The following is a 23,299-nucleotide window of genomic DNA, read 5'->3' as shown; positions in this document are numbered from 1 at the left end:
GTTGCTTAATGGCTATTTGAAGTTATGCAGACTCCAAAAAGCTACTTATGACCTATTTTCAAAGTTATACTCATGGCCTATTTACAATAGCTATATAGCTCATGCACATTTTGGGTGCTTGGCAAATGACTCATCTCCATGGCTATTTGCAACATCCCACAGTCATGTGACCATGTGCATTTCCCTCCACTGGTTTCTGTGTTTGCCTATGGTTTTTGACAAAAAAATATCTATTGGAAAAAATGTATTTGTTTAAACACTGCAGCGTTCACTTAAGAACCACAGCGTTTACTTAATGACTGTTACGAGAATTTGGATTTAGTCACATAATGCATAGACTTATTACTACTATGCTTTAGGACCATAATTCTGGGCACAACTACCATCATAATTCAAGGGCTGTTTGTATATAAACAGATGGAATATGGTGCCTTATTTTGTAATCCTTTTGAATTAGTGTTCAATTAATATTTATTTATTTATTGGTCTTGCTTATTTTTGACAAACTGTTGCTAGTGTTCAATTATGCCTATATGATTGTACACAAAGATACACATTGCAGACAAAAACACATTTAAGTTCAACCACATTTGTTGGCAGAAAACCTCTACCTTCAACTTTGTTAAAAATTGGCAGATATAATTGACAAACTAAGGAAACTGCTGTAGTGTATAGGAATTTGTGTTTGTTTTTATTTGGTTGTTTTCCTTTCTTTATAGAGTTTGATTTTGTACTCACAAAGCAAAGTACAGTGATACCTTATCTTACAAACTTAATTGGTTCCGGGATGAGGTTCTTAAGGTGAAAAGTTTGTAAGACAAAACAATGTTTCCCATAGGAATCAATGGAAAAGCAATTTATGTGTGCAAGCCCAAAATTCACCCCTTTTGCCAGCCGAAGCGCCCGTTTTTGTCCGGAGGTGGGGTTTCCCAGCGAAGGGAGCATCAGTGAAATTGCAGCATCGCAAAAACACCGAAGTCCTCAAAACCCCACCTCCCAACCTCTATTGCCAATGAAGCGCTCGTTTTTGCGATGCTGGGATTCCCCTGCTGGGATTCCCTTGCGGCATCGCAAAAACACAGAAGTCTGGAGGTGGGGTTTCCCATGGAGGGGAGCCTCAGGGGAATCCCAGCAGTGCAAAAACAGGTGCTTCGCTGGCAACGGAAGTCCGGGGGCGGAGCATCCCAGTGGCGGCGGTGGGTTTGTAAGGTGAAAACAGTTTGTAAGAAGAGGGGAAAAAATCTTAAACCCCGGGTTTGTATCTCGAAAAGTTTGTATGACGAGGCGTTTGTAAGACGAGGTCTGTATGTTTTAAAAAAGGTCTGTCACCTTGCAACAAAGATGATTAGGAGACTGGAGGCTAAAACATATGAAGAAGAGTTGCAGGAACTAAGTAAGTCTAGTTTAATGAAAAGAAGGACTAGGGGAGATATGATAGCAGTGTTCCAATATCTCAGGGGTTGCCACAAAGAAGAGGGAGTCAAGCCATCCAAACCACCTGAGGGCAGGATAAGAAGCAATGGTTGGAAACTAAACAAGGAGAGAAATAACTTAAAACTAAGGAGAATTTTACTGACAGTTACAACAATTAATCAGTGGAACAACTTGCCTCCAGAAATTGTTCCAACACTGGAAGTTTTAAGAACACCTCCAAAGTCCCTTCCAATTCTATTTTTGTTGTTGTTGTTGTTGTTACTTTGTTTCCAATTGTTTTTGTATGTGGAGAGGTGGAATAAATAGAATTTATTATAATTATAATTAAAACATTTTCTGAAGGTGCCTGATCAGGTGTAATCTTATACAATATAACAATAAAATGCAAAATGACCAAAGATTACTGGGAATAATAAATAATAACTGCCTTTTCTGTCTTTTATATTCATCATGGAAGAAGCTCTTGTAGATTTTGTACTTTAGGAGACAGCACTTTTAAGTTATGACTTTGCTATTAGGGAACAGCCATTTTGTAGATCATGGTTTACTCCCATTGTAATGGCCTTCCGAAAAATATTGAAATATCAAGTTGTTCAGGAGATTCCTTTATGAATAAGTGTTAGATTAGTGTTAGAGTTGCAAACGTTTATTTATACTTTTGCCGTTGATGTTTTATGATTTATAGTTTTATGTTGTAACTTTTACTTGTAAGCCATCACACGTGTGAATGAATTTGGTGATATAAAATTGTAAAACAATTTTTAAACAAATAGCTCATAGAATATTAGCATGTACCATATTTTGTATGTGAAATCTAACAAAAGTTCAATAAAGCAGAATTACGGAGGACCTTCCCAAAAGTTTATAATGATGTAGCTGCTGAACCTCTGATGAAAATTGATCTGAAAGACATGGATCTTCTGCAGGAAAGGTCTGTCTCCTCTGAATTCACTATCCTTGAACATGGGTAAATGAAAAATATCTGTAGTGCTGATACTTCCATGCTAAAGATGACAGCTGTTCTTCAAATAATCTCAAATTGTTGAGGCATTAAACATGAAGCCAACATTTGCCACTTATAATTCTGATCCCACATAATCAGTAAAGTCAGAATACATTTAATGTAATTTGACAACTTTGTTTCACCAACATTTAGATGGGCATATTCATTATAAGATGAAGTTTCTTAACATTCTTAAAAGGTAATCCTCATTCTTCACATGATAATAGATCAGCTTGGATATTATTTGTACATGGATTAATAGCAAAAATGCCCATTGTTTGTATGTAGATCATGTGAACCTGCTTTGTTTAAAGTATGTTCCTTAAAGTATAAGCATCTGAATTTCCATGATTATCATGGAACAGAAACATTACAAAACTGCATATTTGTTTCTTGAAGGTTAGGGTTCATCCAAATTAATCAGAATTACTATTTATATTCTCCTACACATCCCTGTGTACTGCTTCTTTGTGATGGCTGTGTTGGTGTGCTCCAGGGAAGGATAAGTGAAGAAAATTGGGAATATATGCCAAGAGTATATATTCCCAGCAAGTTCACCCAAGGCATGAAGATCATCCCAATTAGGCAGCAAGCAGATCCTGGGGTAGAGTCAAGAGAGGAATTAGTTTGGAGTCATTACATTGCCACAAGTGATCCCTGCACAGCCCTTCCCCCCTTGAATTTTGTTAACTCTTACCAATTTAGCCAATTTACTGATAAGTGGTAGTTGACTAGGTTCTTCTTTGTAGGCGTGAACAACAATCTTTAATGAAACTTAATATGTGGTGCTGATTCTTCACACCTGACAGGTGCTCATTTAGATCAGCAGTGATACAGGATAAGGTATGGAGATACATTATCACTTTAGTGGCAGTGCAAAGGCATCAATTCATACTACACAAGAGAAGGCAATGGTAAACCACTCCTATATTTCTGCCCAGAAAATACATGGATAGAAGATAAAATGATTGAAGATACAGTACCGGATGATGGGCCTCTGAGGTTAGACGGCACTCAACATGCTACTGAGGAAGAGCTAAGGATCTTTTCGAGCACTAATGGATGTTTATGACATGACTAAATTAAGCTTTCAAGATGTCAAGTTGCTGCTGCTACAAGGAAAACAAAATCTGATGCTCAAAGACAGAATTACAATAGGAACATGGAATGAAAATTGACATTTTAAGCATGAGGAAAAGAAGATGGATTGGGATCAGACACTTTTAGTCAGTAAATCACATTTTCTATAACTCAAAACATGGAAAGCACAGTAGAAACAGTAGTCTAGCCTTTATAGTTAAGAAGATTATAACAAGAACACTACTTGATTTTGTGGACAAACTAATGTGATAATCATTCAAGTTTATACTTCAACCACTAAAGCAGAAGAATTTAATTTATTTGACTTATATGCTGCCCAATCCCATGGGACTCAGGGCGGCTTACAACATATATAAATATAAGATATAAAAAAATACAAATGATAAAACCCCGATAAAATAGTCAATAAAAATCCCTGAACCACACCATATAGTCAAATACTCATGCATACCAAGTGATCATAGTTTGGCCGTGACTTGATGTTAGCTCTTACAGCTCCCCAGGCCTGCTGGTGGAACCAGATCTTCAAGGCCTTTCAGAAGGCCAGTAGGGTGGGAGCGGTAGGATATCGGGGAGTAGTTGGTTCCAAAGAAGACATTGTTGATGAGTCTTATGACCAAGATCAATTTGAAATTGAGAGAACATGCAAGCAAAATTTTCTGCTTGTGATTGGAGAGTGGAATGCCGACTGAATTTTATTGGAAATATTAAAACAGAAAATATATTTGTATTATATAAGCTTAGGAAACAGAAATGAAGCAGGATACTGACTTTTCAATGTCTATCACTGAAATAAATTCTTCAAAAAATAATTTCCTATCTAACAACTGAAATAATACTTCTATATATGTGTATCTCCAGATGAAGTACAGATAGTTTCCTACATTCACCAATACAGATAAACCTGTCCAAAACTCCAACCTAAAAAGTCCCAGAAGATGGAAAAGGATTATTTTAGGGTGCAAACTGAAGCTTCTCCTAGAGACGTCTGGCTATGTCCAACACATGAGATCACAGGGCCAATGAAACATCTCTAGATTAGATGTGGGTGTAGACTTGCTTGAAAGAAGGTCTAAGAACCTTTGGAGGGGAGAAGATTGCCAATGTGGACAGGAGTTCATGTTGCCTATTTGCCAATGGAGGAAGCTCTATCAGGTAGAGAAACCAAAAAAAGCCAAGGCACATGACACCCAGAGAGGCTAGCAGCATGGAAATGAGATGACACAAGAATGACCATTGGGATCTTGAGCCAGGGTTTTCCACCACTGGCATGCCCCCATTAAATGTACTTCAGCTTCTTCAATGAGGGTTGTAATGACCCATAGTATAATTGCCCCATGCCATCTACAAATACAAATATTTTAAAAACTATTTTATAAATTAAAGGAAATAAAACCTATTCTATTGGCCAATTTTTAATGACTTAGCTTGCTGAATTTGTAAAATATCATGCATTAACTCACTTACATCCCTAAAGTGCTTCACTGGTCAAAAGTGTAGTGTGCCATTGGATCAGTATTACAGAAGTCTGGAAAATAAATATTGAAAAAAACTGATTGAAGATTAATGTTCTCTTTTGCTCATGCTAAGATATTTCAGTACTTTTAATCCACAGAAGACACGTAGGAAAAAAACCAACCCCCATATATTCTAGAGAATTTAGGTTTCAAAGGTAGGATATAGGAGTAAGGAGTAAAAGATGCAACAGTGCAATCATTAGAAAGAAAACAATATTTCAGTGGTGCCTTATTAGCATACACTAATTGATTAAAAAGAAAATGAGAAACAATGTTTTTAATCACTTGGATGCATACATATAAGAATAGCATTCAAAGGTTTCATGAAAATTGTGTTTTTTCCTGATTTTAAAACATTCTTCCAGTACAGTTATTTTAATATTGAAAAAACTTTTGGGGAAAAAAAACAAGTTTCACAAGAGAAAATGTTATAACACATTTGCTGTAGCTAGTAAAATTTGATCATTAATTTGGTGCTTCCAATTTGGACCATGACATACCTTCCCTAATAAACTGTTATTTACTTTACTGCCTATTGAGTATATTCCTGAAGTTTTTACATGTAATGCACTGTGCCTATAATTTACTTTTTTTTAAAGTAGCTGACATATTAAAAATTTACACATATTTCCAGCATGAACATGATGTTTAAGCATTTGGCAAAACAAATAATAATTTTTTGTCCTTCAGCTTTATTTTTTTTTGGGGGGGGGAGCAGAACTTTTTGTCATAAGAACTTAAAATGACATCTTGTTTTACAGTACAAAGTGATACATCTTATGTTGGTTTTTTTGGAAAGGTGTTTTATTTCAAAATGAATATGAACAAATAACACTGAAAACTTTAACATATTGTATTTTTCATATGATAGTTAATAACCGATAGTCAACAAACTCAATAAACTTTCAAAAAATAAACAAACATATGCCACATAATTTAGTATACACTTAAAAATAAATAAATTATATTTGTTTATCATGTTAAGAGGTGTCTGAGCTTCTTTTTAAAGCAATCCATTTTTGGGACAAAAATGTTGGTTGACAAGTATCAGTGACTTGGGAGATGAGCAGGTGGTGTTGAAAGCCAGAATTCAGAAGGAAGGAAAGAAATTCTGCCAATGAAAATGTTGAATTCAACAGAATGGACTACATTTGATATGATGGAAGAAGTTGGTAAAATAAAGGAAAAAAATAACTGCAGATACACTTTTATTACTATAATACCATCTCTTTGAATCTCTGTGGAGAGTTAGTAGGACACTAGAATGCTGCTGTCTGTTTCATTTTATGCAATCTTCCTCATTTTTATTGTATTATTTAGAGTGGACACTTTGAAGCTTGTCCCATGTTCTTCAGTCCACACAAAAGCATACTAAATGTAAAACAAGTGGAAACAACCTTCCCATGCAAAAAGAATTTTTCCCCACTTTACAGAAAATGCCTTCGATGGCTTCTTCTGATAAAGGGATTGGATATAATTTTAGTAGCCATGCTCTTCATGCTTTCCTTAACTTTTTAAAGTCCGAAATTGTTTGCAATAGTAGTTTCCGTCTACACATTTTCCAGGAAGTTCCATTTCTTATGAGCTTCCTTTCCCAGCAGTTTTTACCACTGTCCTGAATTATATAAATCTGCTTTCTCTTAAAATCAAGACCTCCAATGTGACACAATCACTTTGCCCTTATTCTTCTGTTTCCTTAGTTAAATATAGTTGACTGTCTACTCTCTGAGGAAGAAAATTGCCAGCAAAGTAAGTTAGGAATTGCTTGAAAGAACTATGCTTGACAGATCTTGTCTTAACAAATTCTAATGTGGTTTGGTCTGCACAAGAATCTATTTCTATTCATAGGTTACTTGTGAGCAATAACAGACTGGTAAAAGCTATTGCTAAATATAGTGCTCATAACCACAATGATTGAGATTTGCGATAGTAGCAAATATCTATCGCTTAAGTGTAGGATGAGAGTGGAGGTACAGTACATTCTCTGAGCTTCTCCAAACTCGGAGAATGTACCTCCACCCTCAGTTTGAGGTTTGTTCTTAAATCAGAGAAACCATTTTGAGGGTTAGAATGCTTATACATAGTAGTATGGTAAAAGAAAACGCCAACTTTCTTTACCTTTGAGATGCTACCGTTATTTGCATTACTTCTATTCCCCCCCCAGTTTAATATCTTACTATCACAAAAAGCCAGAGTTTAGTTAGTTAAGGTTTCAGTTGAACGTGGAATATCACTTCCTAAGCTTGTCATGCATCAAACTGTTATGGCTGGCAATTGTTTAAAAAAATTCATTTTGTTATGAACTAGCCTGTTTTCAACTGGGCTGTTCAGAGATGGATTGCTTTCTGGAGTTTTTGACAGGTGTAATTGTTAAGGCGTCATCTGTTCTTGTTTGCACAAAATACATTTTAGCCAACTGTAGGACTTGCCCGCTAATCTTTCTCACATCATTCCATTCTTTGCTTGCCACTAGACAAATCCCCTGTTATTTGACCAGATGGTGGAAAATCCATTCTCATGATAAGTTGCTTCTAGTTTGCATTTAGATTACCTGCAAAAATGGAACAATTTACTACTCTGCCTCTAACCATCTCTTCCCTCTTTTTTCCCTTTAGTTTGACTTCTTGTAACTAATTATTTAAATTCTGCCCTGTCAGTTAAAATTAGTCATAGCCTTACATGTTTCACATGTATGTAAATGCACTCAAAGTTCCTTCTCAAGTTACATGATACATCCATCTAGAATTGAAATGACATGTTAAGGTGGGAGGAGAAAATGATGTGCATAACCAACAATATATAAAAGGATGTTTTGAAACTTAGTGAAAAGATCTAATCTCTTTTAAAACATCACCCACCATCTTTCCTTTCCTCTCCTCCTCCCCTTTCCCTCCCTTCTTCCTTCCCCAAGGATATAAACATTACATTTCTGAAGGTTGTTAATTAAAATTTTAAAAAATCCTAACTTGTATCTGTGCTGCTTGCTAATACATAGTGAATTAAAATATTAACTTTTTTCACAATGGAGGTAATTTGCCAAAAGATTGTCATCTGAGAATGAGTCTTTTATTTTGGAAATACTTATCAAGAGAATGAAAAAGTGATTTCACTTAGTCAGTTTAGATTGATCAGACTCAATTGGTAGTCCTTCAGCTCTGTTCTTTACTTCACAAAAATATACAGAAGAAAATAATTTAAATACATAAATGAAAAAGACTACAGGTCTTCTAGAAAAAAATAGCTAATGCAACTTGATCTGTGGAATGAATACAACCAGACTTTATTTTGGGTGAATGAGTTTTCAAAATTAATTCAGGATAAACTGGATGACTGCAACAAACTTTATGAAAGTTTATTATTATTATTATTATTATTATTATTATTATTATTATTATTATTATTATTATTATTATTATTATTTCCAACTAGCAACCCTCTTGCTTTTCCCCAGATGATTTGCATGATAGTCAGTGAAATATATATGCTACCACAACGTCAGATTCCGGTATTCATTTGTTTAATGTAATTGCTATGCAGGAATTAGGAATTTTAGGTATTAATGTTAATTAAATTAGTGGTTTGCTTTATGAAAGCTATTGATGTTGAATTTTACTGATATTCTTTGTGTCTGAGTTTGAGATATAGCTACAGACACTAAGGATTTTTCTAACCAAATGACAGCATTATTGAAAAACTTTGAGAAGTTTATGATGGAAACCACATGTTCCAGAAACACTAATATACTTGATAGGATTTTTAAAAAATTATCTACATGGAATGGGAATACCGTCATGGTGAGAAGAGCAGCAAACAAATTTAATAAAATAAAATAACGGATCAGTTTCTGTTTAAATTCTATGTGATTGTGTGGAGTACATATGGATGGATTTGATTTCATCATTTTGATTTTATTCAAAGAATGTTAATTTTGTTCTAAAAATTGAAATTTTGTAAAGCTTCAACAAGGAAGAATACATTAAAAGAAACATTAACAAATAATTATGCTGAATTGCCTAATTACATTTTTAATATTGAGAAGGAAGGTCTAAATAGATATTATACTTCAATGGAGATTAAAAGTAACTGATGCAAAAAAGATTCAAATAGAAGCACTTTTATTTCCTTTGAACTATTATTCCTAATTTTGTATATGATAAAATGCCATGAATATGAAATTGGTCAAACAGGTTAAAAACTAAAATGAATCTTACATGATTTTTTAAGAACCATCATTAAAAACAAAAGCAACCTTGAATTTAATTGTTAATTATAGACTATAAATTGTGTAGTATGCTTAATTTCTTGACAATTAGATTGCTAGCCAGAGTTTTGTCATCATAGGAAACAGGAATAGACTATTAAGTAGATAGAATTTCAAATTCTATACCCGTTTTTAATATTCTGAGCCCCCAAGTAAATCTGATTTCACAGTGTTTGTGTGTATACACACCCACACCCACACATACAGTATGTATATATGTATATACAAATGCACATTAAAAATTGAACGTTTTATATATGTCCCTTATATCCAATTTTAGGAGAGGAATATATATTGCAATAAATAATTTATTTTAGATACTTTTAATTGTATTCCAGCAATGGAATCTAATTTGTATTTATTTATCTATAATGCAGTTAATATAGCAAGATGAGATAGACTTAACATATAATAAAAGTACATCAAAAAGTACTAAATGTCCTGCATTACAGTTGACTGTAGAGAATCTCTAGTCATGTATATCTGTTTTTGATGCCTCTACAGAATAACTGTCCAGCATCCTCTACCCAACCAGTCAGAATGTAGGAAAATCTACAGATATGACGGAATCTACTGTGAATCTACCTACCAGAAGTATGTTGAAATCTGTGTGAGTCTTTCTTCTGGCTCGTGCAATAGTGCTGTCCCGTTCTGAATACCAAATTTAACATGTATTGAAACGTGCACTTCTTGAATGAAATATCTTTGAAATTGGAAACAGATATACAGTACAGTATTTTGTTTTCATACTTGGGAATTGTGCTCTTGAAGTTAAAATGGAAATAAATAAACCTCTAGGACTTTATTAAATCTCTTAGGTATGCTTCTGTATATTGCAGTAAACAAGTACTTAAAGCCAGAAAAACCTAGGCAAAATATATTGCACAGGTGCTTCACATCTTAGGGATTTGAAAGGTGTGTTATGTATAAATTAGCTGTCACTTTTTTCAGTCGTGTAATGGAATGATGAGTTGTAATTTGCATAATCCTTTAAGAAGGCAAATTATACTGTCATGTAGCAGACTTAACATGCTAGCTAGGATTTCATAGCTTTGAAGCTAATTAGTATGTACCTTACAGGACAGTTAAATTGAGGTTGAGTCCTTCTGCTTTTCAGTTGTTTGCCTTGTCCTTTGCTTAACAATATCTGAATCACTTGGTGGGTAGAGAATGTTACAAGTATATTACAGAAATCCAGTACTATATGTTGGTCTCGGCAAGGAAATGCAATGCAGAATTGGGGTTAATATCATTTTTTTAAATTAAAAAGTGGGATATTTTATTGTAATTAATATTTTCTTTCATGAATACATTAAGAAGTAACCATGATCCTGCCATTAATGTTTGTGTTCAGAAATAAGTTTATGTATGTAAATCAGTATCAAATGCTCAACAGGTTGATGCATGCAGAAAATGTGATCACATTTTGTGATGAGCAAATGCATGGATAATTGCAGAACACTGTTAACTCTTGCTATGATAATTTCTCTGGATTTGTTTGCTATCAAAATAAAACATAAAAAGTACGTTCAGTTCTGGTAAGAGTAGATATATGTTATATAGTTTATTGCTACAATAAGCATTTGCCAGGCTATCTGTGTTTTATCTTACTGATTTGACTATTACTACTTACCTATTTTTTTCCTGTTATCTCTTGTTCTTTGCACATTATTAGTTTGTTTCCCCCCTTTGTCCATTTAACTATTCTGAAATGCCTCAATTATAAATCATAATAGTTGAACATTTCTACATATTAGTTAGATACCAAGATGAATCAGTTATAGTAAAAGAAGATAGAGAATTACAATCATCAATGCTAGTGATGCTGGTTGATCAAGAGAGATTATGAAATTAAACAAAGAAAGGAGCTTAAATCATCAAAATGCATTACGTTAATATTCGTACAAGTCTATGAATATTGGAAAAAAGATAATAAAAGAGAAAAGGCTTTAATAAACATTTTAATTGAACTTTAGTATACATTTATACTTACCTAGTAGCTCAGACTACCAGATGGAAAGTTATGTTCTTATCCCCATGTTATTACAGTTAAATGGCTTTTTAAATGACTGTTTACTCATTGTCCCAGCAAATCTTATATAAATCAAAACTCAAATTAAGAGTAGAAAATTGTGGAAGATTAAAGTCATGGTACTGGCTGAATTTAATCCCCCCCCCCAAAAAAAAACCCCCTGTGCTTATAAACAACAAATAAGAAAGCTTCTTCATTAAAATGGGTTCCACTTTAAGTTTAAAGAAGAGGCTTTCTTATTCATTATTATTTTTATGAATCCCAAAATAATATTATTTTGGCGTTTTGAGAATTTCATTGATAACTTTATTAATATATGTAGGACACTTGAGAGTTTTTTGTATGTGGCTGGCCACATAAGCAATAAAATGCTCTCCTCTGATTTAATATCATACTCTTTTTAAAAAAAATCTTTATCTTTTAACAAATTTAACAGTCCCCCCCCCCCCCCCCGTGGCAGCTGTTTTTCTACCAACCAGAAGTAATCTTCATAATGCTTCTGCACCAGTAGGTTCCTTTTTATCCTTTGCTCTGCATGGATGTAAAAAGGTAATTTCTTCCCAACGCAAATAACAGCTTCAGAGGATCAAAATTTTGGAAAACACTGCAACTGAAATAGAGTTTAAAATTTTTCATTTTGGCTAGCAGCCCTTTTAGTAATTATAAATCTTTAATAACTGATACGTACATTTTTAAAGCTGCATGTTAAACAGCAAACATCACATCTAGTTTGTCCTTAGATTTCCCCCCCCATTGTAAAGCCCTTTAAAACCAGAACCCAATGATAGTTAGATAATAATATCCTTAAAACTGAAGTTTCATAGAACTTTTGTTTGCATTTTTCAGTATATTTTTTTAAAAAGTCATAATGCCTGGAATATTTAGTATGACCTTTTTATGACTTATTACCCAGCTGTGTTAGCAACATCCTCAGATTAAGTTCCTGTTACAAAACATAAACAAACAGACAGGCCAGTAGGCAGGCAGGCAGGAAGGCTGGCGGGCTGACTAGATTTCATTTAGACTCTGTGTGATGACTAGAAAGCATTTCTATTCACAACAGTCACTTTAAGAAAGAGTACTTTTGGAAGTGAAATTTTACAAGAAAAATTCTACATTTAATCATATATATTTCAGTAAAACCTAATCTTAATTATTCACATAGTGATATATGCTGAATATTTTTTAAAAAATATTTTGGATCCTAACTGCTGTTGGGAGTCTCTTACCCAATGGAATAGATCATTCTTGAATTAACAATTTTGGGACATAATAATCATGAAAATATGTATGATATCTTAATAGGTTCTTCAAGCAGAATAAGTCATCTGCAAAAAAATTATATTCGTGCACACATATTTTTATGCAGCTAAAAAGTTCAGTTAAATTTTAAAATTATTTTGTTCAGGTAGGGCATATTTTAGTCAAAATAATTTACCTTTTAATTCTAACATTCTATTATACTCTTGTTTACTTTTATTAAACATTATCTCTGAAGGTTGTACTATGCTTTTTATGAGAATTTTGAAAACTATGTTATTTTATCTGTTTGTCTTTTGGTTTTGATATGAACCAGCCTTGAATAATAACTGAACTGATTTTTTAATTTGCAAGTTGAACTAAAGAAATAAATCTCTTTTAAATGCTAAACTTAGTTTGCATGTGCAAAACGATAGGACAAACATGCATGCCTTTCAGAGCTGCTAATTTCCATATGGTTAGAATTTAAATATTCAGCATAGTTCCTACAATTTGGCAGGATCCTTGCTTTCAACCAAGTTTTTGATTTTAAGTTATTGATTTTTAAATATCATTTTGAAGCAAATACAACAGTCCTGAACATAATCCACATACTGTATTCCCAAAAGACATCCTTTTTTAAAAGGTGAGCTTCTAGAGCCTACAGATTTTTCTATGGCATACAATTAAGACAAATATTTAATGAGAATAATCCGTAACACAATTTCCAGCTGCCAGTTAGTTCAGGCACTAGAAAGTTTGGGACTCCTATGGTATATACAGGCATTGTTGGGAAACAAAACCATTTGTGTTAATGGATTTCAAATAACTATTTTTAAAAATGAGTTGTGTTTTATACTAGTGATTTAAACTACGTTTATAAATTATTTTAATTGTATTGATATAAATATCTTTATCTACTTTTCAGTTTTTCATTATTTGGTTTTGAAGGCTAGGAATTAATGAGTTTATGCTTACACTTTTAAAAAAAGTATTCAGTTAAAAACCATAGTCAACAGTTTCTTAATGTAGGACTCAGCATTTCAAGTAATGGAACTAGAGAGATTTACTATCTGATATTATTTATATTGCAAATATCAGAGCAAGTCTTTTGTCTACCAAATGAAATATGGAGACACAGTTAGTTCAGTCAAAGAAAAAATGGAATAGTCTTATTGACCAATATAGATTTAGTAGGGTTATATGCAGTTCATAAAATTATTTTAACTTTAAGCCTCACACAAGTAAGTGGTATTTATTTACTGTTTATTTCTCACAATTATTTATCCTACACTCTTTGCTGGATATTAACTGTTTTTGTTTAATGGAGGAACATTGGATGCCACCCTCTGGTATTCAACTTAAGGTTTTTATGAAACCTAAGGACTATTTGGAATAAAGATTGAAATGAAAGACTTGACTGAACCTGAAGTGTATTTCCAGGATGTTGATTGGGTCTTTTATATTTTAATTCAATTTATTTATAAGTTTTGTTTTATTAGCAGTATATTAAAGACGAAGGTAGTAATTCAGTATTTCTTATTCTCAAGAAACAGTACTGAATGAAAATATATGAATTAATGCATTTATAGTTATATAGGTGTGTGGCGGGATAGACATAAGCTGGGTTAAGAACATCTTACTTACAAATGGGGCGCCTTTTGCTAAAAATGACGGAAAGCATTTTCCTTCTTCAGACTGATGAACTGCTGAAACTGTGCAATGCTTTCAGTTACCACTGAAGCCACAGGTTTTTAATATACTGCCTGTATTTAATATACTGCCTGTATTTAACAGTTTTTGATGGTTTCTGAAACCATTGTGCAGCTTTAATAGTTTGTCAGCTTGAAGATGGACAATCCTATCCACCATTTTTAATACAGACAGCCCATTTTGTTTGTTTGTTTGTTTGTTTGTTTGTCCGTCCGTCCGTCCGTCCGTCCATCCATCCACCCATCCATCCACCAATCCATCTATCTAGATTTATAAGCCACCCTTCTCCTGATGAATTCAGGGTGGTGTACAGCAATAAAGCCAGATACAAAATTTAAAACCCCAATATTAAAAAAACCCTCATTCATACTATTGGCCAGAGCAGAATGTTGTCATTCAATGGCCCCAGACCTGCCAGCACAGCCATGTTTTTTAAAGCCTTTCGGAAGACCAGGAGGGTGGGGGCGGTGCGAATCACCTGGGAAGTTGATTCCAAAGGACTGGATCTGCTACATAGAAGGCCCTTCCCCGCAGTCCCACCAGTTGGCATTGCTTGGCTGACAGGACCCTGAGAAGACCAACTCTGTGTGATCTAATCGATTGGTGGGACATATGAGGCAAAAGACTGTCCCGTAAATAATTTGTATGTATGATTCCAAATTATACAAAAATTTGAGTTAAAGACACAATTAGGAATCATCCCCAGCAATGAGTCTGAGCAACAGCTTGTGGTCCATGACAAATTCATAATCCCTCCCAAACAAGTACTCATGGAATCTTTTGACCCCAGCCAGCGCCTCTCTGTCCATTTAACTGTAATTTCTCTCTGCAATGGATAGCATCCTTGAATAATAGGCAACCGTGGTTTCATGTCCGTTGGGCAACCGGTGGCTAAGGACAGCCTCCATGCCAAATGGGAAGGCATCATACACAGGGACCACAGGCAAAGTGTCATTAAACTGAATCAGGAAACTGTCCATGGAGAGCAGTCCTTTGATAGCCTCAAATGAAGTTGCTTCAGCATGCCCCCAGACCCAAGTTGCTTCCTTAGTGAGGAGTCTATGTAGGAGCTCCACAACAGTCATCTTTTTCTTTGGGAAGATGCTAGAGAAATTAAGCAACCCCACAAAAGCCTGTAACTTGGTTCAGTTTGTGGTTGTGGGGGCCTTCCAAATTGCCCTGACCTTGCTTTTGGTAGGGTGAACACCTGCCCTGTTCATTCTCTAGTCCAGGAATTGGTTGGTAAATCCACAGTAACTGAATTTAAACATGCCTGGGATAAACATATATCCATCCTAAGATAAAATACAAAAAATAGTATAAGGGCAGACTAGATGGATCATGAGGTCTTTTTCTGCCATCAGTCTTCTATGTTTCTAATTCAACCTCTGGGACAATAATCTGATATTTGCTTCTCTTGCTGAGCTTGGTTGTTAGGGTTTCAGTTGGCCCCTTTGCAGAAAAGGGATCACTTGTTTTATTCCCACCCAGGAGATGATGATTATCGATGAGCCAGTGTCAAACTCCATTTCACAGAGAGACCTCTCAATGGAGATATTTACATGTACAGTGGTACCCCTACCTACGAATGCCTCTACTTACGAACTTTTCTAGAGAAGAACCAGGTGTTGAAGATTTTTTTGCGTCTTCTCAAGAACCATTTTCCACTTACAAACTCGAGTCTCCGAAACTGTAACCGGAAAAGGCAGGAAGAAACCTTGATGGGGCCTCTCTAGGAATCTCCTGGGAGAAAACAGGGCCTCCACTCTCCCTATGGTTTTCCCAATCACATGCATTATTTGCTTTTACATTGATTCCTATGGGAAAAATTGCTTCTTTTTACAAACTTTTTTACTTAAGAAGCTGGTCACAGAACGAATTAAGTTAGTAAGTAGAGGTACCACTGTAGTTTCTTTTGGCTAGGGGTGCTTGCCTGCCCAATTCATGTCTTGTTCTTTTCTGGCGACCCAGCATTGTGGAAAACAATGTCTTGGTTTCCATGTGTATCACTTGGGCATTCATCCAGTTTTGAGTTGTGTGATAACTAGGATGGCTTGTCATTTTGATGTCTGGCTGGCCCAGCAGACTCTTGCTAGGTGCCCTGGCCGCTCACATCTTTGATAAATGGCATCCTGGTATTTGCATGTCACCCTTGGATGCTAGCCCCCACAACTGAAACACTGTGCTGGCTTTGAAGCCCTTTTGTCTTTCTGTTCAGCATACCTCTTCCTCTCTGTACTCTGACTCACTGTCCTACACAGCTTCTTGTGCATGGATGGTGTCATCTTTTGTGGGACTGATGTCGCGGCGTGCCTTTGGAGTGATTCCACTGCCTTGTTTGATGTTTCGGTAGCTCTTGCCTTGTCCAACATGTTTGTAACGTGAGATTTGTTTTAGCCAGCAACATTGCTGTAGGTGGAGGTCTTGCACCCCACAGATTAACTGATCTAAGAGAATGTATTTAAATCCTTAAATTCACAATGAGTGCTGGCTTTACATAGGACTGCCATACGTAATTGATTGATTCCTCATTTGATTGCATCTGTTGATGAAACTCATGGCATTTCACCAACTTGGATGGGACCGGGGCATAATGGGTCTTCAGTGTATTCTGTAGCACTTGTCATGTATTGCACTTGTATTGGCTTTGTTTCTGATAGGGACTTGAACACCTCGTGGCCAAAGTGGCTGAGAAATAGTACCCTTTTACAATTGTCTGATAACCCGAGGAGGTCATTTGCCTCCATGAAACACTCAAATTGGGTCATGTAGGAGCCCCAGTTTTTCCGGGCTGAAGATGTAGGCAGGTGGAATGCCTGCATCCTGCAGTATCTGTTATTCAAATTTGCTGTGCAAAATGGCTGCCATTCTTCTGGCACCTTAGCAGCTCTTTTTGCTTCAGTCTTTCTTCACATCCCATCCACATTGCCAGTTGTTAAGTTGGGTGACTGAAGAGACTGGAAACAGATCCAGCAGACAGCCAGTCTGACAGCTTGCTCTAATATAGGGAGCTGTCAGATGGCTCAGCCAATCAGAGTTTAGTATTTTCTCACTCAAATTGAGGACCTGGCTGTAAACAGACACTTTTGATATTTAACACTAGTTCTAGAATGTTTATAGTCAAATATCGTGGGGATTGTTTCCTATTAAGAGCCAAGTCAGTGCATCATTTTCAGCATCCATCACAAATACATTGCGCTTAAAGAGGTCTAAATATGATGGTTCTTCAGTACAACAAAATGCAGTGAGTTTGCTGAACAACTGTTTCCCATTCCTACCAATATAACCAGCGATAAGGGATGCGTCATCAGCATCTGGAGGTTTGTGATATATCAAGAGCAATGTCTCGAATTTAGAGTTACAATGTAATTTATACAAATGGTTGACGATAAGGGACATTAAATGATCTTGAAAAGCAACATTTATTTATTTGTTTAGCTTTCTATTCTTGTATTCACAATGGACAGCATAGGAATCTCAAGAATATACACAGAAATAATATAAACTAAAAGCATGAAAATCCATATAAAACATTACAAGGAAAACATCAGCATAAATCAACTTTATCTCCACATAGCAATCCATAGAAAGCATAATACAAAAATAAATAAGCAGCAATTTAGAATTCCAGCTCAGCATCATTATTCAAACTGGACAGGAGCAAAAAGGTCTTGGATAAAATAAAATAAAAAGTTTAATATACATTTCACAGGAGAGGCTTCTACATTTGCAGGCCACCACTGAAATTGTGCCCATCAGTCTAATTGACTTAGAAACAGTTCATCTTTATTCAAAAAACAGACTCTGCGTAAGGTAACTGTTAGGCTAACAGTTAGCAGGCATATTTTGAGTTTTTGAATAACAGAGTTAAGCTTCCTATGGGGCTTCTGTCTCTACGGCTTTTAAATAAACCATACTTGTCATTAAACAATTCTTGAGTTAAGAAAAGGCTTTCTCTCTTTTTATTAATATAATTGTATTACCCCTTAACAGTGGACAAAAATTATATCAAAATATTATAAAGTTAGTTTAGCATGGCAAAACATTTGAATTAATTTTTTAAAAAGTCCTGTAGAGAGTTTGTTTATTGTAGCACAATCTAGATGTGACTATGGCATGAATTGGAGCAGAACTTGACAATTTGGAGGGGGGCGGGGTGTTGCTCCGGTTTTAGGAAAACATTTAGGATGTTGGTCCCAAAGGTGATTTTTCAAGAGGCAACTGGACTTTCCAGTTTTTCTTTGAAACGTTTAACTTCTCATCCAAAAAGCTTCTTCAGCTCTCAGACCTGAGACATCTTCAGAGAAAATCCAGAAAGTCCAGTTATGCTTGTATGTATGTTTGCTTTTAATAATGGGGTTTTTAGTGTTTCTTTTAAATTATTAGATTTGTTATATATTGTTTATTATTGCTGTGAGCCGCCCCGAGTCTACGGAGAGGGGCGGCATACAAATCTAATAAATAAAATAAATAAATAAATAAATAAATAAATAAACATTTTCGGGACAACCATGACCTGGATGACTGAGAATCTCCATAGACATTTAGAATGTTCATTTGGCTTTCCAGATGTAGTGTAAATGTATGTTTTTATTCAAGACTTCTGTTAAAATTATCATATTAATGCAGGTGAAAATAAAGATGATATGAAAATGGGGAAGGAAATCCAAGGGGAAAGAAAGCTTGTAGGTGGGGAATTGACTTCCAACTTTTTTTAGCACAATAAGGTACAGAATAGCCTCAAGTTTTTACTTTACTGGCTTAATAAGTACAAGCCTTTTCTATAACAGACTCTATGAACCAGCAAAAACAATGTGAAGAGTTTGTGTTTTTCTATAGAAATAGTGTAACTGTATCTAACAACTGCTCATTCTTTCACATTTTCCAGCTCTTTAGCAGTCTCACTGATGTATAGTCATGTTTACTTCTCACCCTTTATCTTTAGTGTAACACCTACTATTTTATCCCTGAGGGTCTGATCCTGCTTAGCAAATTTAGCATCACTTGCTGAATCACATCCTTCTTGAAGAAGGAATAATTCTGTGGGGCAGTGGAGGAATAATTCTAGACAGGTCCAGTGTGTTTTTCAAGAGTCAAATTGAAAAAAAAATTGGAAGAGTAATTTTAAAAAATTAGAAAACTATACCATTGTGATAATGAAATGCTTTTTAAAGACAAGATTATTATTTTTAAATATGTTTATTGGTTATATACATTAAAAACAGGGTACAGAAAAGTAAAGGGAATATATATAATGTACATTCTAGCAATTATAGTTAATTTATATAGCATGCGTGATTGGGGAAGGAGAGGGAAAGGGATTTAGAAAAAAGGGAAAGAAATACAAGAGGAGGACGAATAGAAAAATAGAGCAAAAAAAGAGTAGTAAGAAGAGTGTGGGGGGCCAGCGTTGGAGCTGGGGCTTCTATGTTTTGCGGCCTGTGGTTTAAGCATATAGGTGGTATAGATTTTCCTGAAGTTTTATCTATATGTATTTGACGTAGTTGCTAGTGCCATCATTTATCAGTGATTTATGAGTTTGTTCATTCAGTTTCTTTGTAGTTCAAAATTTGTGTCGATCGATGTTTACATTTTATCGTTTCAGTTTGGTATTATGATTCATGTCGTTGTTTACTGGTTTTACATGTTTTTTAGTTGGAAATTTTTCTTGATGTATAATTTTTAAGTAATTTCTTTTTTTTAACCAATGATACCATTTGTCCCATGCTTTGTAGAAATCTCAAGATTTTAAATGGGAGGTGTTTATGAAAGACTCTTGTTATGTACAACTTTCAAACTTTTTCCATCCAGCTGCAGCATTTTTGTTTTTGAAAGCCACTAATCCGTACCACAATTTAGAAAACAGAGAGAATTTTACTGTTTTCTGGTTTTATTGGGAGTGCTTTAGCTTTAAAATTCTTCCCATCACTTTTTTTAAAAAAACCTTGGAAAACAATGTATTTTCTTTCTTCAAAAATGTATAGGTTTTCTGCTTTTAAAAAAATAAATCTCACTGATTTCTTTGTTTTGTTTGGAGTGACGTGGAGGAAAAAATGGACATGGACCTCGCTTTTACTCTCCATCTGCTGGGAGAAATCATAACTTCCATGCTACACAATTGGAATTGCTGTTGCTGGAGGTGCTTGAGACTTCAATTAGAAAATAAATTATTTAATGCTACAATCTGCCAGTAGCACTATGTTAAAATAAAGCATGACTTTTAAACTTTAATTTTTTTCAACAACTAAATAATAATTGCTTAGTATTCTCACAATATTTGTTCCTCTATTTTGATAACCCATTAGCTGTTCCCTTTCAGGGAGAATGTTAACTTTAGCAAGCTTTGTGGACTTCTTAGTGTAGCTTACAGCTGTGGTGGCGCAATGATTAGAGTGAAGTATTTCAGGCAAACTCTGCTCACAGTAGGAATTTGATCCTGACTGGCTCACAGTTGATCAGCCTTCCATCTTTCCAAGGTGGACCCAGGTTGTTGGGTGTAAGATGCTGACTCTGTAAACTGCTTAGAGGGCCGTAAAGCACTGTTAAGTGGTATTGATTGATTGATTGATTGATTGATTGAATTTCTATACCGCCCCTCTCTGAAGACTCGGGCAATGTATAAGTGCTATTGCTATTATTGATCTTCCTATATGGCCAACAACAGGGATATGCAACTTTTGTCAGATCCAGTGCAAAATATGGATATATTGTTACAAGAAATAAAATATTCAAAGAAATAGTGTAGAGGAATTTGAACCCGAGGAAAAATGAGGACATGCAGAATGGGTCAAAAGCAAGGATTATCCAGAAGCAATATTGGGTAATAGCTATCAGAGGTAATAATTACAATGCAGGCGTTAACAGTTGTAAACCAACAGGTGTGATAGGTGCTGTAAACATTTGATGAATAGGGAAACTACATAAAGATCAGACAAGATTGGGAATAGCAGCTGTTAATGATAAGAGCTTTCAAGGTGTAGGCCAGGTAACAGTCAAAGAGATGCTGGGGTGACACAGAAGGAGCATGTGACTGATAGAAAATGAAAGGGCAAGTTATACTGACTGACTATGGAGTCTGTTAAAAGATCCCAATTTGTAGTTACACTTTATGGAGTGTTCCTGTATTTCCTTAATATTATCTGATTCGTTTTGTTGCAGGAAATACAACTGAACACATATATCATTGTAATTAATGAAGCTTTTGTAGTTAAGGGAGACTTTCTGTGCACTTCCATGAACTTTAATTATTGTATAAATCCAGTGGTGAAATACACTTTTTTTACTACCAGTTCTTTAGGCATGGTGTGGCTTAGTAGGCATGGCTTGGTGGGTGTGGCAAGGGAAGGATACTGCAAAATCTCACTCCAGGGAAAAGATATTGAAAAATCTCCATTCCTACCCCACTCTGGGACCAGCCAGTTGTCCGAACTACTCAAAATTTCCGCTACCGGTTCTCCAGCACTTGTCAGAACCTTCTGGATTTCACCCCGATAAGATTCTGAACTGTTGTTTGTCTATTGAAAACATGCAAGTGTATCCATTCGTACATTTTCACTTCCCCCGCCCAAGGCTACATGCTATTTTTACTATATTGAACCAAGGCTACATGCTATTTTTATTATACAGTTGGAAGAACACTCATGATTATCACTTCAAATTTTCTGCTTTGTGTGAGAGACTTCCTACTTATAGAAAATAAAACTAAACTTTTACCTACCTCTTTACTGGTATACACTTATTCCAGAAAAGAAATTAAGTAAAAATTATTCTAATCAGATGATAGATTGCATCCAGTTCTGGTCACCACACTTCAAAAGAGACATTGAAACTCTGGAGAAGGTGCAGAAAAGAGCAACCAAAATGATTAGGGGACTTGAAACCAAGACTTACAAAGAGAGATTGCGGGAACTGGGCATGGATAGCCTAGAGAAAAGGAGGGGCAGAGGGGACTTGATAGCTGTATACAGGTATATGAGGGGTTGCCACAGAGAGGAGGGAGCCACTCTATTCTCCAGACCACCAGAGGGCCGGACAAGGAATAATGGCTGGAAGCTGACCAAGGAGAGATTCAACCTAGAAGTAAGGAAGAACTTCCTGACAGTCAGAGCGATCAACCAGTGGAACAACCTGCCTGCGGAGGTTGTGAACTCCCCAACTCTGGACACTTTCAAGAGGAGATTGGACTGCCATTTGGCTGGGGTGCTCAGGCAGGGGGTTGGATTTGATGACCTGCATGGTCCCTTTCAACTCTAACAATAAATAAATAAATAAATGGAGGCAGATGAAGTAGTGTGACCAAGAAAGAAAATCACTTTCCATCTGTCCTTTATCCTGCAAAGCCATTTCTTTCTGTAACATTAATGCCATTCAAACTGTCAAGGATTCTTGGAAGCAGCTTTTTCATTGATCTCAGGAATGTATTTGTTTATTTTCCTTTTAATATCTCAACTTTCCACTCAGTAAAATACAAATGGCAATTAATAAATATGAAAAAACGAAGTAGAGAACAAAAACAATCAGGAAATAAGGAAACTGCTCCAGCCCTTGGATAAAATTTTGGAAGTACATTTCTTACCAAAAATAACTAATTCCTGTTATCTCCTCCACACCAGCCTTCTCTTTTCCCAGCAATCCCTGAGATGGCGACATAATTCCTGGTGTATGGCTTCAATATACTGTAATGGATAATAGACCCAGGAGAAACAGGAAGGGTCAGAAGCCTCATCTGTGAGTCAGATAGATAATAACTTCCATTATGATAGTTTTAAGCTATCCAAATCTTCACCTTCCTATATAAGTAGTCTTCAACTTACAACAATTCATTTAGTTAAAGTTCAAAGTTACAATCACAGTGAAAAATGTGACATATGACTGTTTTTCAGAGTTACAACCTTGCAGCATCCCCATGATAATGTAATCTAAATTCAGATGCCTGGCAACTAATTTATATTTATGACCATTGCTGTGTCCCAAGGTCATGTCATTACCTTTTGTGACCT

The 23,299-nt window shown here is 35.3% G+C and overlaps 1 protein-coding gene across 3 annotated transcripts in view; it reads left to right on the top strand.

Annotated features, from left to right (window-relative positions):
* The window catches only part of NPAS3 (neuronal PAS domain protein 3), an 826,368-nt gene that overhangs the window by 70,661 nt on the left and 732,408 nt on the right, over nucleotides 1-23,299 (top strand). For 2 of the 3 annotated variants that reach the window (XM_070755787.1, XM_070755777.1), the window contains exon 2: nucleotides 9,821-9,910. The exons of the other annotated variant lie outside the window; for it this stretch is intronic. In XM_070755787.1, coding sequence (XP_070611888.1) covers nucleotides 9,821-9,910 — 90 coding nt within the window. The remainder of the gene's footprint in view (nucleotides 1-9,820; nucleotides 9,911-23,299) is intronic. 3 annotated transcript variants of the gene reach the window in all.

Source organism: Erythrolamprus reginae, chromosome 1 (genome assembly GCF_031021105.1).
Source record: "Erythrolamprus reginae isolate rEryReg1 chromosome 1, rEryReg1.hap1, whole genome shotgun sequence".
NCBI classification, from domain to species: domain Eukaryota; kingdom Metazoa; phylum Chordata; class Lepidosauria; order Squamata; family Dipsadidae; genus Erythrolamprus; species Erythrolamprus reginae.
The sequence above is the reverse complement of the archived record's forward strand: the minus strand, read 5'-3'. Positions and strand labels throughout refer to the sequence as shown.